We start from the raw sequence: 17,841 nt of genomic DNA on the forward strand, positions 1-17,841 counted from the left end.
ACATAGCATATGTACCTCATTCAAATGACGATGGATTTCGATATGGGAAGAGAAACCCGTCGTCGGAATAAGCCTACTCTTAACGAAAGGCGCAGAAAGGGGTTCGCAGTTTAACGTCCCATCCGACGGACGGCGTACTCACTCAAAGTACTCTCCACAAAGTACCTCAAGTAGGGATCGGAATACCACTGCAAAATCCGTCCACCACCTGGATTCGAACCCGCGCCCTCGGGTTGAGAAGCCAGTGCATTACCAACCACATCATTCCAATCCCTATTGTTATGGTGAAGCCTAGATTGTCCAGATGCGCCAGCCTTGCTAGAACCCGCGCTCTCCATTCAGTAGTAGACCGATCTGCTCACTAGAATGCCACTCTGCAAAAATTTGCTTTGCTAACGTTAATCCAATAACAAAACCGTTTGCAAATTCATCATTTTTTCGTGTGTTAAAATTATGGCCTATATCCTATACATAACTATAGACGCCTGAGAATATAAGTTAAGAATACAACGGGAAAATAAATCAAAATGTCATTCAAACTACGTGGAAACTGCCATTTATGACACAAAAAAGATCGGGTTGTTAAAAATAAACTTGATTCAAATGTTTAATCTTATTAAACGCACTTCAAAGGTAACAATCTTTCAAGGTGTCAGTTTCGTCGTTTTAAATAGAAAACAACTTACCAGAACTTCTTTTTTTATCTGTCGGAAAAGTGGGAAAAATAGTTAACATTAACTGAGCAGAAGCAAGTTCAGGTATACTTGTAGTGACTGTTCAAGAAGAGTATTTCGTCCATGTTCGAGACATCCAAATGGTTCCTCCTCTCCAGCAAGACGTGCTGGGGTAGAGAGAAACAATGCGAGACGTGGGCTGAGGTAGCCGGCACGGCGAATATGCGCTTCGCCAGGACGTAGAGGTTCGGCAGCTGGTGTTTCTGGCGCTCCCACCAATCCAGCAAGTCGAAGCCGTTGATGACGACCTCTGAAAGCTTCATCCTCTTGTACTGCTCCAATTCATCCTCCTCGCGGTGGTTCGTCACGTTGTCCGTGTCCATGAAGTGGATCAGGGCCTCAGACAAAATCGAGGGACGTCTGACGCCCTGGACTGAGGACCGAGGACAATCGGTTGGTCTCCTCTCGCTCTCAGTTTCCTTGTCACAACCAAACACCCTCTTTATCTCGTCTAACCTCGACCTAACCCACTGGTAGATCTCCAGCTTCTCCCTCTCGCTGCTCACCATCCTCAAGTTCTTGAGGAGAGGGTGGAGGAACACGGCGACCTTGTGCACGAGGTCTATCTCCACCTCATCAAGATAACGCTCCTTCACTCTTTCCTTGAGGACGCTAATGAACTGAGAGTCCGACGAACGAGGCTCCAGGTGGTCGAGGAACTTGAAGTGCCACAAGTAAACCAAGTAGAGGGTGGGGTACTTCTCAGCGTTCATCTCCGACAACGCCTGTTGGAAAGGGCTAAGGTACTCGATGAAGTCCACCATGTCTTTTTCCAAGAGGTTGTCGATCACGTCCTCCCAGGTCGTGTCTTGCAGACATCTCTGGAAGGTGCCCCGATTGTCGACAACCGCCGCGCACATGGCTAGGGTGGACTCCCAATGGTTCTTCGCGTCGAGCAGGAGCTGGATCTTGAGGTTCTCAAACACCTTTATGCTGGACAAATACGTCACCACGTCCCTGCACAACTTCAGAGAGGAGAGCTCGGGCTGACTAAAGGAAGTCGCGTAATTGAGGGCGTCATTGACGGGAGTTGAGGCACAGTTTATCTTGTGGACGTTCTTAAGGGCGGCTTGGATGAACAAACCGCGGGTGGAGACGTACACAAAGTTGTTCAGCCAGTCCGAGATCCCGAACACGCTCTTCTTCTGCATCGTCTGGATTTGGAGGTAATCTTCCTCATCCAGGAGGTTCCGATCGAGTTTTGTCGTGCTAAGCATGCGGGCGACCACCGCGAGGTCTTTGACGTAGTGGACGGACACACTCAGATACGTCTGCCCTTCGCTCTCCCAGGTCTCGAGTGCAATCCCACCCCCTGTCCCGCACACTTCCTGCGTCATTTCGTTCGCCAACTGCTCGCGACACCTCTGGGCGAAGAAGTCCAGGCGGGGATAGAAGTTTTCCCGGCGCGGGAACACTTCGGCAAGGTCGGAAGTAGTCTTCATCGCCGATCCAGCCTTGACGAACGTCTCGGCCAAGTCCATGAATCCGCTACCGGTGACAACGTCGAAAGGCCTCAGGTCTTTTGCCACGAACTTCAAGCAGCCGTCGATGACCCGGTCCTGGAGGTCGATGGCCGACCTGGGCAGGACCCTGCCCTTTCCGCACTTGTGCTTTAGCAGGTTTGATGTCCCAAGTTTTCTATTGTCGTAACCGTAGACGTTTCGACAGAAGTGACATGCCACCCATTGGGGGAGGAGATCTCCGCTCTCGTTAAGGATTTCGCGGAAGATGCCCCATATCGGCGACTTGCCATTCTGTTTCTCCCTCAGAGAGAACTTCCCCGTCAGGATTTTTTTCTTCAGCTCGACTGCATTCATTTTGGGGATCTGAAATTGAAGAAAAACTGAATCATTCCTGGGCTCACCAAGAAACATCCAAGAAACACACCACTGTTACCACGACGCGTAAAAGCAACATATTCTCAGGGTGGTCCCGCAACCGTGTTTAACTATTCCCTATGTTCTGAAAAGGTCACAATATCATCTCTGCATATATATCGTCATCATTTGGAGAACGTGATGATTGCTCTTCCTCCCAAGGTTTTCCGTGATATGTCTTCAACACTATTTTAAGAATGAACTATTATAACCAATGCTAGTTTTTTTTCTGTAAAAACACTACAAAAACTTTTAGGGCACACCCAAGGTTTATGAAATGCTCTGACAATATCCTAATTAGAGTTGGGAAGAGGATTGTATCAAGCAGCGTTAAACAACTGCTCTCACAGCATTTTTTCCCTTTATGTGCCCTACAAAAACCATGTTCATCCTGGCAACTAATGACCGATGCCGGTTATGCTAGCAAGTCTACCGTAATAGGGCAGGTTTTTTGTTGAACAATGGAACTACGCACAAAAGTAATACTAAAGCCCCCACTACCATTGCACAAAATACCCTCAATTAATCATAATAATACAATAAAGTACATTTAAGATATGGATTTGTCTACCTACCTTAATTCCATCCACATTGCCTTTTCTTTTTCTCCCACTACCTCGCCTTCCTAAAGTTCTCCCCTGATTTCTTCGGAAAAAACGTGTTATTTCAAATATTTAGGCACACGAGGCTTTAAAAAAATATTTCACCGCTAAAATTAAAAACTTTTGTTTTGAAAAAAAAAACAAAAACTGTCCTACATTAAGCTAGGACGTTTTGCTTTTTACAAAGTTCAACATCTTCCAATACATCGCCTTGATTAAGAAAAGTAATTTCAATGAAATTTTAGCGACTGATGACGTTACCAGACTGCCCTAGGGGGGGGGGGAGTATACTGTGCCAAAAGTAATCTGGTGTGTGATTACCCCCTGCCACACACCCTAGCCATGGCTTGCATAGTACCATGCATGTAAAGGCGTAAGAGAAAAGAAAGCTGTAGAATATTGAATTATTATTATTGGTATTCTATCATTTCCCGTACGTTTGGGATGGACATATACTATGCAATGATACATTTACTTACCCCCTCCTAACAAAATACAACCTTACACACAACACTACTTTTGGCTCCTCTTCAGTTCCTAATACTTTCTTCCTCCCTTCATTCCCCCACATCCCTGTTCTATTCCTCCGCCTGTATCGCCTTCCCAAAGACCTAACCTCTATCACAATCCTCAACATCCAATTGCCAATCAAGATGTTCTGAATCCAACTTCTCTGCCTCTTCTTTGATTTCTCGCAACAATCCTCTCTTATCCCATTATGCCAAACAGTTTCTCGTTTTTTTCTTTCCTTTTCCTTCCATACATATCGGTATGTATAAATATGGATTCGAGATGGCGCTAGCCCAAAAATATATAGAATAACTCTTTAAAAAGGGCATTCACACGTATTCCAAATTTTTGGTGGCAAGAACACCTTCCTCTGGGGAAAGAAGGAACTGCCTAATCTCATTGTTATTTCCCTAGAGGAAGGTGTTCTTGCCACTGAAAATTTGGAATACGTTTGAGTGTCCTTTTTTATGCGTTTTCTACATTTTTGTCGGCTGACGCCATTCCGTTCCATTGCTTGAATTATATATATATATATATATATATATATATATATATATATATATATATATATATATATATATATATATATATATATATATATATATACATATATATACATATACATATATATACATATACATATATATACATATACATATATATATATATACATATATATATACATATACATATATATAACAATTTCTATGACTTTATTGATGGAACCTGCCGCTTATTTTTTTACTTTCATTGCATGAAGTACCAGGAGTATTTTAATGCATTTTGCTTGACGCACTTCAAGCCAGAAAATATGTTTCATTTTGTGAAATAAATTTCTATAATTTTCAAATTAATTCTCAGGGCTCGTCTGTCTGCTTGTAACGTCAGTGACAATAACCCTAAAATCCCAAAGTGGGAGCGACTAGACGTGGTAAAAGCTTTAACCGAAATTAACAGACTGGAATATTACGAATCGGTTGATTCGAGTTCTAAGAGAGAGAGAGAACAAAGTACGGTAGTAACTGCAGAGGGAAGGCGGTAGAAAAAAATCATTTATAAGAATGAGGATTACAGGAGAGACGTCAGGAAGCAAAGAGGAACGGTGAACACGAAAAGAATCAGATAGCAATGGATTAACTAACAGGAGAGGTGATTAAGACAATGGAAGCGGGAAGGAAATTGAGGAAGGATTTGGGGAATAAGAACAGACGGGTAATTAAATGACATACTCGGGCGAAAAATTAATGAAGGGTAGAGATTTTTTATAGAATCATTCTCCTGATTTCCCTGACAAGGAATTTGGGCACTTCATTAGGCCAACATTAATTTCTTAAAACTAAAAGGAAAAGCATCAAAATGTGTATGAGGACTTCAGTTTCATGAGTTCAATTTTGTAGAGATCAAAGGTAACATTAACAATAAGAATCTTCGACAAAATTATTTCTAAGATGGCAGACAATTCCCAGGGGAAAATATCATTTTATGGTTTTGCGAGAAGGACATGTGATGTCACACAAATTTAGAGAACATAAACTTAAAATGGTAAATATGAAATACACGAAGCTTCAATGTTCTCCGCACAAGTCACATACATTCTATATGTTTTCCTCTAAATAGTAAAATCAATCTGATCTCCCTCTTTACCTGAACGACAAATAAAATTAATGTAGAAATTACATACGCACCATGGCATTACTGTCTCTTCTTTATTACTAGCATAGTAAATGAAAATTCGTAAGTAATTAGCCATGTAAACCAAAGTAATTTTTTTCTTTTACAAGACAAATTATCAACCATATTGGTGGCAACACCATGATACCGACATCATAACATACTATACATTAGCGCAATATTACCGTTTAACCAGGATTTTACAGTCATTACGAAAGACAAATTTCACAAACATAGAAGAGAGACTAGTGATAATGTGAACGGGTCGCGGATACCTGACGCATTAAGGTGGTCGGATTTTGGTATAGGCGTTAATATCAGAAGGTTATATATATATATATATATATATATATATATATATATATATATATATCCATAAACAGAGTAATCAACCCTTAGGTCGGTGATGGTAGATATCACCCAGTACTAAGCCCGACGGCGTGTGAAATTCACACAACAGGGTAGGGGGGCCAGTTCCTTTCTCTGTGCCGTTTATGGTTTCCCAGGAAGATCTGGTACCAGAAAAATCATATAGCTTGGGTGGAGCTTCAGATGCCCAGAGACTCTCTCGACTCTCTCTTGGAGAATTGACCCTCCGGTCAATACTCCAACTCTCTACCCATGGACTACTACGACCCATATATATATATATATATATATATGAGCTGACGAATACGCTACTCGTACACTAGCTGACCCGGCGAACATCGTATCGCCAAAAATCAAAGAACAGTTTAGTCACACTATTTATAAATCAAGACCGGCTGTACCGATTTTAATCATGTTTGACTTCTTATTATAATATAAGGGAAAAAATTCGATAAAACTACAAAAGTAAGTATTACAATAGCTTGTCGGAAAGACATTTTCTTTATTCGACCTATATATACATTTGGGTTTATTCTCTTGAGTCAAGCACCTTCTGTTATACATCATTGTTTGTTTTGTTACCAGGCGCTGGAACAAATAAAATGGATGGTTTACCAACACGTGAACATGCCACTTTTAATTCACCATGAGAAAAACATATGTTTTCTAGATTCAGACTACAAATACTCAACAATTGGCCTCGTGATTTGTTAATCGTCATTGCTAATGCAACACAAATTGGAAATTGAATTAGTTTAAACTCAAAGGGCATATCGGTTGGGACCATGGGAATCATCGGAATGAGAACTTCCTCATCTTTGAATTTTTCAGATGAATCCCATTGAACATCAATTTTTTTTATCACCAAACGCGTTCCATTGCGGGGTTCTTGGTGGTTTAGGTTTCGAAGCATCATGACCACCGAGCCAACCTCTAGTTGTAAATTGTGCGGTAGTAAGCGAGCCACATCCAAGGAGATTAAAACGTCAGATGGATAGTTGGTGACTTCGTCTTCGTTTGTTACAGAGTTAATAGATTTGAATGAATGCAGAGTACCAACGATTTCATTCTGAATCACGAAGTTTAAGTCAACCACATATTTGTCCTTGGCCGCCAAAATTGCTCGCTCACTCAACCATCTGTGATTATTGCGGTTATCAATGATGATCGGGAACACTTTGTTGATGAGCTCATCTTTCGATCAATAGTATTGCAAAAATTCTAAGGAAATGAAATCAATCCGCTCGATTCGTCGGCAGGAACACGGCCATTACTGATAGCCAACAATTGCTTCGAGAAATCTTCAGCTGATGGATCGTTCAGTAATTCAGATCTCAAGTTTCTTCACATTGCGCCACAGATTTGATGATTTGAGGAAAGAGTTTATTTCATCAGCAGCAGTCGATCTTGGAATGACTGCCAGTGTTTGGCGTAAATCGGTAGGCAGTAAAATCATTACGCCACCAAAGCATTTCGAGTAATTATGCAGATTTTTCAATGTCCGGTGCATTCGACTCATTCGACTCATATGATTTTACGATTGATGCGACTAAAATTTTGGCCATTGTGGACTGTTTCGAAATTTTCCATGTCACTTGTTCCGAATTTTGTAGGTTTAACGGCAACTTTAACGCTGAATGAGCCGTACAGAATCCTTTCAATAATGTGGCCGCTATGCCAGAAGGAGCAACTGCTACCACAAAGTCCGATTTTGCAAGAACAGTAGCCAAAAGCAATGATATGAGGAATGCCTTCCCAGTTCTATCAGGGGCATCCAGGAAAGATAAGCCACCATTTCCATCATCAATTAGCTTCGTTAATTTATCATATTCTTCCTTCTGTTGGGGGTTCAGCTGGGGTATATTCGTTTGAACTGATTGGTCAAATTCATGTCGATCATATTCACGTTCGAGTTCCAATTTTCAAAGCTTTGTAAATTAACGACCGTAATGCTCATAGAGAATTGGATAGAAGCAAATATTTTTCTGTTTATTTCCAGAAATCACGCAGATTTGACGGTGTGGACCAGAATTTTAACGATCGCAAGTGTTCAAATCATAATTGCCACGTTTCCCAGGGCAAATAACCAGGTAAATGTTATTTATGTTAGAAGGGTAAATACCAGGAATATACATTTTATTTCACCTCGATTGTTTTTCAACAAATATATTTTTTCAATGTAAACATTAATCCAACAAATATTTTAGCCAACATAACTATTTCTCAGACAAATATTTTTTCAACATTAATATTTATCAATAAAGATTCTTTAAACATGAATATAATTTCAAAAAATATTTTAGCCAATATAAATATTTTTCAAACAAATATTATTTTCAATATATTTACTATTCCAACAAATGTTTTTCCATCGTTAATATATTTTTCCCAATAATCTTTACATTCTTTCGTCAAAATTAGTTAAGTCAAAGGTTTTTCGCCACCTCAAAAAAACTATCTACATCTACATAATACCCCGCAAGCCGCCGCAAGGGCGTGTGGCGGGGGGTGTTATGATGAAACTATCCTCATAAAAAATCGTGCGTTTCTCCACGTGTCAAAAACATAAAAAATACAATGAAAAATTAGCCAAGAAATGAAAAAAAATTCCTCTGCATCGAATTTCGTTTAGCAAATACGATTCTCCAATTAATTGGAAGTACTCATTTCTGGAATCCGCTATTCATTATACTTGCTTACCTCATATTTATTAGGTAATAAGTAAAACGTGAGTTTTCAAGTTACCTTGGACACCGAAGAAAAATAAGTACAGAACGAAAACATTTAATGAATCACAAGTACCACTTCAGCCACTAAAAAAAACACATAAAACACTCTCTGATTATTGTCACCATACAAACACGTGTAAAATAATTTGAGGGCATCGTGTTTCGGTCCCTTTCGAGGATAAGATTGGTATATTGAATAGCGTACTGGTTTTCCACCACGAGTTCCAGGATTCGCATATCGGGTTTGGTGGTCGAATAACACACCGGTATCCCGATCCCTAATTGGGGTGCCATGTGGAGAGAGCTCTTCACGTGGAGTGCGTCGTCCGTCGGATGGGACGTTAAATTATGTGACCCATAGGCGCCTTTCGTTATTAGAGTAAGTTAATGTCGACGCCAGGGATTTTCTTTCCACCCCATTTCTTTAGATGCATTCCCTTATCAATTATCATTTTGATCATATTACTTACCATTATCCTTAATGGGGTATACCTATATTCCTCAGTTGGTCGGTCGCAGTAGAACATTCTACACAACTTCTCATGAGATTAACGATGATGCGCTTTAAAATGCTAAAATTTCTTTTTTTTCCGCACACCAGAATCCTTCCCCCTCAACCCTGTGTAAGGAAACGTAATTAATCCTTTCTTCATTTGAGGAAAACCCTAGAGCTCTTGTTGGAGTAGTCAAATTCGAAATGTGTAAATAAAAATGAAGGAAGGGTTAATGGGAACAATTTAGCCTCGGAGTGAGTGGCAGGATTTAAAAAGATAGATACAAGCTAACTCTTAAAGAGTCCTTTATTGTACGTGAAACTGTTGGCGGGAGAGATGCAATGATGGATGCTTGTTAATAATTGACTGCTGTCGGAAGTTTCACTGTGGGTAGCAACGTGTCTAGGAACTGGGAGGTAGGCGAATGGGGAGGATGGGTTTACAGGAAGCCCTGTAGTAGTTGATTCTAATATTGAAGGGCGTGGTACATTGGCCAATACAGGAAGGTGGGCAGAGGGTGTATTGTAGAAGGCATATGACATATTTAGAAATAAAGGAAGGCGTCGGGAGAGACGGGAGTTATTTGGGAAGTTCTGTATGGGAAGGGATTTGGATGGAGCACGGATGGAGCAAGTTTTTGCCTTTAACACGATTGAATAGAGTCGGAGGAATTATGGGAATTGAAGCGGGTTTAGAAAGAGACCTGGTGGATTTGAGAATATTAGAAAGATAAATATATAAATAAATTCCTCTCAAGACTCCATTCCTCTCTCATCCAAAGTGGCTATCCGGACTCAATTTTGCACAAAAAAATCTTAAACACTAATGCACCCCCAAACTATCCCATAAAAAGAAATGAGTCTATCCTTTTGCAAAAATTACTTACTGGGACTCAGTTCCTTAAAAGTATTCTTAGAGATCTTGTTCCTATCATCTTCGAAAAATAAGGCCACAGGAACATGCCACGGGAAACAGCAACGTAGCAGTTTGATTAAACATGGTTCGTCTAAAAAGCATCGGGAAAATATAATTTTTCAGATATTGTTACAATGCCTCAAATACATGGTAAGGTGGAAGGAAATGAAAAGAGTTTTGCAATAAATTGAGACGGGTAACAAATAGAGCAAAAGAAGCTACGCGGAAGGATATGGAGTTTGCACTTGGAAGAACCGGCTCCCGACGAGCACAGCAATCCTGGTTAAGTGTACGGATAGGAATTCAGTCCAGGTGTACAATTACGTAAAGGATTTACCTGGAAACATATTCTTAGAAAAATGGTACGGGAGGAAAATGCTGACTATTAAATGGGCAGACGAAATGACGTACAAGGAAGTGCATATTCAGAAGAGCAGAGTAGGAAAGGACAATATGGAGAAATCTACGGCAGTGGAGAACTAGGCGGATTTGAAACATCTTGAGGTACATCAGATTAATTAGAAACATAATAAAAGGGCAAATTGAAGGAAAGATCCAGCGAGGAAGACCAAGAGACACGTGCATAGGAAATAAATTAAGTCAGAGAAACTATCAGGGGGCGAGGGAAGTTACACTAAATAGAGAAAAAGAATGGAGGGTTGAATGACAAGCATTTTGAGTGAGTACGACGTCCGTCGGATGGGACGTTAAATTGCGGACCCCTTGGCGCCTTTCGACAAGAGTAGGCTAATGCCGGCGCCGGGTTTCTCCCCACCCTTCCTTTGACATCCATCCCTAATGGCGCAAATGACCTTAGCTGTCGGTCGCCTCCCCTAAAAACTACTAATACTGCAGATAAACAAGATGGCCTGTTTCGGAGAAGGCATTTTCAATGTATATTTGAATAAACGAGGGATGTGAAGTTAGGCTTATAAAAACTTCCCAAAAGTTCCGTTTATTCGTTTCCTTTATGGGATTAGAACTGTTGCTCTCCATTCATAAAAACTTTCCTCTGTACTTTGTTATATTAAACAAAATTATGGGTAGTAGTTTTGAGGGGAGAGGACCGACAGCTGAGGTCATTTGCGCTCAAACAAATTATATATTAATCCCACACACACACACACACACACACACATACATATATATATATATATATATATATATATATATATATATATATATATATATATATATAACTATAAACACAGTAATCAACCCGAAGGTCGGTTTGGTAGGTGATTGTAGAGTTCGCCCATTAATAAGCCCTATACGGCGTGTGAAATTCACACACATCAGGGCAGGGGGACCAGTTCCTTTCCCTGTGCCGGTTATGGTTTCCCAGGAAGACCTGGTACCCGAAAAATCACATAGGTGGAGCTGCAGGTGCTCAGAGTGCCTTGCCCGGTAATCGAACCCGGACCCCTCCGGTCAGCAGTCCAACGCTCTACCCACTGGACTACCGCGACCCATACATAAATATATATATATATATATGTACATATATTATTTAAATGTTGAATTATAAACAACAAATATGTTATAGTTATTCCAAATAAAGAAGATGGCATGTTTCAGGAACGGATTTTTCTATACACATTTTCCATTTTCTGTCCTTTGATCCTATAATATTATTGTACATGATAAATTTCCCGATTTTATGGCAGTGTTGTACTCCAACGATATAGGAGGAGAAAATAGAAAATTCTCTCGAATTTCGAAAGTTCGATCGAATGAAACAAGTTTTCTTTTGAGCAACAAATAGCACTCTCGTACCTTCGTGAAATAGTCTTAAGCTCTTTCTCTTCTCAACTCTTCTCTTCTTGAAAGATCTCTGCAGAGCATTTTGCTTCACCAAACATAAGCATTGGAGACAAGAGAAAAATAAACGGCATTTGACAGTGCGGATGTGGTTGCTTTGTAGGCTCTAAGGATTTTCTTCTTCGAGACCATTATTTCGATTGAAAGGAAGACGGAAAAGTTTCTTTTTCTTTCATTTTGGATTTGTTGAATGGGAGAGAGGCTTTTGCTGCCTGAAATTCGAAGAATACTGAGAAATTAGGGGGAGGAGATAAGATATGGGCAAGTGGAAGCGCGTGGTAGCTCATTCGGACCGCATGAAGGAAGGACTGAAGTTATTACGAAGAAATAAAGAAAGAAATAAGGCAGGGCAAACAGAGGGAATGGTCTAATGAAGAATTTTTAACTTTGCTCCATGCCATAAGATATCTCATTTAAAATATTACTCAAACCATTCAAATTACGAATACTCGTATTTTAACGAATTCAAACCATTTTTCAAATTATTGTTTGCATGAAAATACATCAAGTGGAATGCGATAAAGTTAATTGCGGAATCATTTGAAGATTTTCCTTTAAGGATAAGAAACTTCACGGCATAAGCAGTACATGGTGATTCTTAGCCACTGTCTAAAACGTACCTTTAATGATATGGTTACCTATGACAATGATGATTGATGTCAAAAAATTATCTTACTTATTCAAAAAATTATTAATAATAAGAAATAGTTGTTTGTGAATCACTGATTGCACTGAATTGGAACACATGCGTGGGGAATGTCGGTGCGTGGTAGGCTCAGTGGGTTAGAGTGATGGACTCCTGACCATAAGGCTCGGGTTCGATTCAGGGTGACGCCCCTGGGCACCCTCAAGCTTCACCCAAGCTCTGAGATTTTTTTACGGACACCAGATTTCTCTGGGAAAACCAACACAGGGAAAGGTGCTTGTCTTCATTCCCTGGCGGAGACAGTATGTTGTAGCGGCGAGGAAGACAAAGCGATGAAGTTTTTAATGTCTTGGACGGGAAGGAAGCAAGCTTCTGGAAGAAAAGAGGAGGCAGAAAAGAGAGGAAGAAGGAATTATGAAGAGAGATAAAGGGTGGCGTGTTGATAATTGACGTGATAGAAGGCAGGCGGGGTAGCGGAAGGAAGAGCGCGTGCTTTTTCAGTCGGAATGAAAAAGCAGCTAGAAGTTCATCCACATCTACATACTACCCCGCAAGCTGCCGCAAGGGCGTGTGGTGGGGGATGTTAGGTCACCACCCGTAAAAAGGAACAAAACCACATGAAAAATCAACACATACATGCAAAACTTTACCCACCGTAACGTATACATTCTTACAAAAATCCTTTCATTCTACACGCATGCAAAAACCTCATTAAATTCTATCAAAAGAGCCAATATTTTAACCTTGCGCACTGAGGACAAAACGTGCAGTGTTGCGGTCGACTCAACAACAGTGTTTGATTGTCACGAAACTTGCGCTCCTCCGCCCGATACCCGCGTCGATGCGCGGGGCCCGTCGCAAGGAGTTCGCGGGTGATGGACACGAGGGGTCCGGAATGCCTTCTGCGGTTTCCAAGGCGGATGCGGATGCTATTTTGGTTTGGGGATCTAAGAATAAATAGGCACGTGGTCTGCACTAGGGCGACGGGAACACAACCCGAGACCACCTCGGATTATTCTGACAGCTAAGCTAAGTTTCCCACCCCAGATACTGCATTAAATGTGCGACACTTTGTGTCCTTTGGTACGAGTTTTTCACAAACCTAGAGGCCTTTCTCTGTACCCTATTCACCTCTGTAATTTATGTTTTTGAAATAGATCCCAAACGCTCGCCGCAAACTAAATGTGAGGCCTTACTCAAGAAAAATATCACGTTTCCTTCACATTTGCGTCGCTACACCGTCCGACTTATACGTCTGACGAATTCGTTTTTGGGTGCCCCTCCACGAATAGCATGTACCTGTATTTATAAGTTTACCCCAAGAAAGATCCGATCCAATGGTCACCCCCAAGTATTTTACTTCATCTGCGAAGTTCATCGGATCTGCTTCGAGTGTTTAAGTTGGTAATGTTTGGGTGCGGTTTCTACTCTTTAAGAAATGCATGACGGTGATTTTTTCGTATTTAATTCCAGCCACGATCCTTCACACCATCTTTGAATGTTTATTAAGTCAATTTTTAGTCATTCACGACCTCCGTCATTCGCTATTTCCCTGTAGATGTAAATGTCGTCTGATTCAATTGTTGGACGTTTCCCTGATTTCCCCTAACGTAAGACCAGATTGCCTTAGGGTAATTCTCCAAGTAATCGCATAGAATCTTTCTTTTAAAATTTATTAAGGCGCTCTGCATAACTTTCTTTGTTTCCCGACGATGCGATAAGTATTTTTTTCGTACACTAGCAGAAGTCGTTCCTTGGCTATTTTTCGAAGGTTTTTTTTTGTATTTCGAGTGCGATTTCCTGTGTTATCTTAAAAACCCTTCTAACCTCACTGTTCTACCCTCGCGGTTCGTGATTATTTTTCTATTTGGTAGGGACATACATATGTCCCTACACTGCGTATAATTAATCCCAAGAAATGCTTCCATGTAGCCATAGTCCCAGCGTTGAGAGTTTTCGTAATGTGTAATTGTAGGCTTTTCCTAAGATACGCGGCAAAGTCCTTGAGGTGACTTTTCTAAAAACAGGTTTACCTTTTGTCTGGGTTTAAACGATTTTGTTTACCGAAACAGATAATTCTATTACAATTGCAGTATGGTCACTTATTCCTACTATTATGTATCAATAAGTGACCATTTCGGGATGATCATTTAAGCAAAGATCTAGAATGTTGTCGCCCCTGAATAGTGTTCTTATTATTTCACTAATTGTGTTGGTGGTGAGCATATTAAAGGGTAGCCTCGCATGAATCGCGGTAGCGGTATTAATGCAGTATTTGCCCATTAGTCTATTGAAGGAATATTGAAATCATCCCCAAATATAATATCGCTTTTCGTTAAAATGCGTTATTCGGTTATTTAAAGCCTCTATCGCATCTGAAGTAGAATCGGGTGGCCTGTAAAATAAGCATGCGATACGTGTACTTTTTTCTTGTTATTTTTCTCTGTTGCGCAACAAACCCTCTCAATCTGGTCATCACATTTTTGCGCATAGCTTTTTAAAGTGTTTTTTAATGGCATTGAATACTCCTCCGTATCCGTTAACCCTGGCTCGTATGTGTATAATGTAACCTAAAGGGAAAACTCCACCGTCATTACCATCCTCCGTAAGCCAGTTCTCCATTCCTAAAACTATGTCCTCATCTAACCTTAGGAATTCATATTCAACCTCGGTTCTTTCGTTTTTGATATTAGGACAGTTTAGTATTATTATTTTGATCCGTTTCTCGACATATACTTTCTTTACTTCGGTACAGCTTGTTCGCCAGGAGTGTACACAGGGTTTTCCCTTACATGATGCACTTTAATGATTGCTGGGTCTGTTTTCTCGTGTTGGTTTTGTTTTCCATGCGTTTTATCGCTGATTTCGTTATAGCATTCATTTTCAAATGAAAAATTAAAACTACGAATCAACTTTTTTTAAACTTATTTGAATCTCTTTCCGAATTTGTAAGCTGTGACGATTGTATTAGCGACCCACTAAATGAACAACGCATTGGCCCACTCTCTATCCTAAAAAAGGCCTTCAGTGTTCGAGTATCCTATCCGCTACCTTACTCACCGCCTCCGCCATGTACAGGACCCCAGATCGGTTCAGGGGGGGATCGAGATGGTGCGGTGGCTATCGCACTGGCTTCCCACCCAGAGGGCCCGGGTTTGAATCCCGGCGGTGTTGAATATTTTTCAGAGGTGTCTCGATCCCTACTTGAGGTGCTTTGTGGAGGGCACTTTGAGTGAGTACGCCGTCCGTCGGATGGGACGTTAAGCTGCGGACCCCTTGGCACCTTTCGTAAAGAGCAGGCTAATGCCGACGCCGGGTTTCTATCCACCCTTCATCCTTTCCTGTCCATCTCCTATGGCGCAAATGACCTCAGCTGTCGGTCGCCTTCTCTAAATACTACTTCTTCGGTTCAAAGGAGTCCTGCAGGATCGGAGAGTTGGCCTTAGGTCGACGAAGGAGGCTCCTAGCGGAATCACCCAAGTCTCTGGCTTATTCCTTCCGGTCGGCTCCAAACCAGAGACCCACGATCCTCCCACGGAGCAATGCTACAGACTGTTAAACCCAGCTCTAAACCCTCGAATCCACGGTCCGTGATGTCGTTGGTGCCCACACGGGCCACGACCGGTAGCGGAGAGCACTTCGTGCCCCTGACCGCCGCCTCGATCCCCTTCGTCACCTGAGGAAGTCCTCCACCTGGTATACACCATGCGGTCACCCGTTGATTGACGCCCACGCGGTGCGCTCTTTCCTATCAACGGGACCATAACACGGCGCACATTAGAACCAACTATCATAACAATTACCTCCTTTCCCATCCACTGACGTCTTATCGTAGGCAGAGCCCTCACAGTAGGGGTAGAAGCTGCCGATACGCTAGTATCCGACAGCACCTGGTGCCTATTGGAGACAGGGATCGGAACTGCCTCTGCGGAGTCCAATCCCCGCCGCAGAGTTACCTTCCCTTTACCCCGAGAGACAACGTTCCAATCGTCCGATCTACGAAGGAGCGACAACGCAGTCCTTTTGGCGAAGCGGCCCCAGCTCCATCTCCCTTGAGAGAAGCCATCCGGCCGTCGATCTTTGATCGGAGCTCCCGCACCATTCTCTCTAACGTGGCGATACGAGCCCTTAGAGCAGCGCATACACCAGCATTTATGAGCATGACATCAGGGTACCTAGTTGAAGCAATCCTAGTTTAACAAACGAATTCCCAAAAGAGCTAACCTAAATAAACTATGCAAAAAATTTCTAAAAGGCGGCACTATAAATCAAATCACAAGAATCGGTTTACAATTTGTAATGGAATCTGAAACTTACGCGGCTACTCAGCGGAAAAGAAAAGAAAATTAGCACTCACCAATAACCAATCTGAGGAGGACACAAATAACTACAAGCCACTAAGATTACCACCATACAATTCAAAACTGGCAAAAAACACGCAAACACAAACTTAACTGCTTCACAAGATATTAGCTAACACCACACCACACTTAACCAAGTGAGAAACAAGCACAGATGTAACTTCATGCACGCAGATGTGGGGTCAAACTGGTCAACTGTGATGACCAAACCACGGCAATACCTGGGTTCACCTGTCAAACATACCCCAAGGTAAGTCAAACATACCCCAAAGTATGTTTGACAGGTGAAGAGAGCAGAGAGCTCCCCTCTCTCTCTAGTTATGCCCTGTGCGGCGAGCGAAATTTCACTCGTTCAAGTTAACAGGGATACCAGTGCAATTAAGTATGTGGTTTTACAAGGAAAATCTTGAAGCCGAAAAAAAACTTACCTCCTTAAGCTGTGGGGTGGAGAAGGAATGTGACCATGATGTCCTGAGCCACCAAAAGCGTACTAAAATATCAAGGAATGGAACCCGGCCCATCCGATCACTAGGGTACCAGTAAACGCAAAGACCGCTGCACCGGTCAACGAATGGCTTGGAGAAGTCCACACACACGAGAACGAATGATACTCTACGAAAGAAAACGTCCAAGTTTATCGGATTCCATGAGAGCGACGGAAGTCACGACAAAATTCACAAGTGGTGGTAGTAGACAGGAGCGATACAGGACACCGCACTGTGTTTGTTTCCTCTCAACAACTGCGCACGAAGCACGCGCTGGCGGGAAGAGAGATACCGATTTTCTGCGTCATACCCGCACGCCATCTGCTTACCCGTATCCGCCGAGAAGGGGGGGGGAGAAGGAGAGGGAGGGGTGGGGTGTTTACGTGTGATGAGGGGAATGGGAGGGCGGGAGAGACAGCGCTGTGAGTCGGTCGCTCTAGGAACGGATATCCAAGACTCTTCCCCTCCATCCATCCCCTCCCGCAGGGTCGACCCGACCGGGTAGGCTGCGGTTGTGCGGGCCCAGGCAAGTCTGGCGGGGAGGCGTGTGTGGAGACGGGGAGGATAAGCTCCTTCGCCTGCCAGAGGGGAGGGGCAAGGCGGGACGGGGTCGTCATGTGGGAATCC

The 17,841-nt window shown here is 42.1% G+C and overlaps 1 protein-coding gene across 1 annotated transcript; it reads right to left on the bottom strand.

Annotated features, from left to right (window-relative positions):
* Window positions 1–657: 657 nt before the first annotated feature.
* On the bottom strand, window positions 658–17,451 carry LOC139698879 (transposable element Hobo transposase). Its single transcript, XM_071597826.1, has 2 exons — window positions 17,158–17,451; window positions 658–2,560 (listed from the first exon to the last, which is right to left on the bottom strand). Exons 1-2 carry the CDS (start codon window positions 17,248–17,250, stop codon window positions 755–757), a joined length of 1,899 nt encoding a protein of 632 aa, XP_071453927.1. The 5' UTR covers window positions 17,251–17,451; the 3' UTR covers window positions 658–754.
* Window positions 17,452–17,841: the final 390 nt, after the last annotated feature.

Source organism: Hetaerina americana, unplaced genomic scaffold (assembly GCF_022747635.1).
Source record: "Hetaerina americana unplaced genomic scaffold, ioHetAmer1.1.p SCAF_9, whole genome shotgun sequence".
NCBI lineage: Eukaryota > Metazoa > Arthropoda > Insecta > Odonata > Calopterygidae > Hetaerina > Hetaerina americana.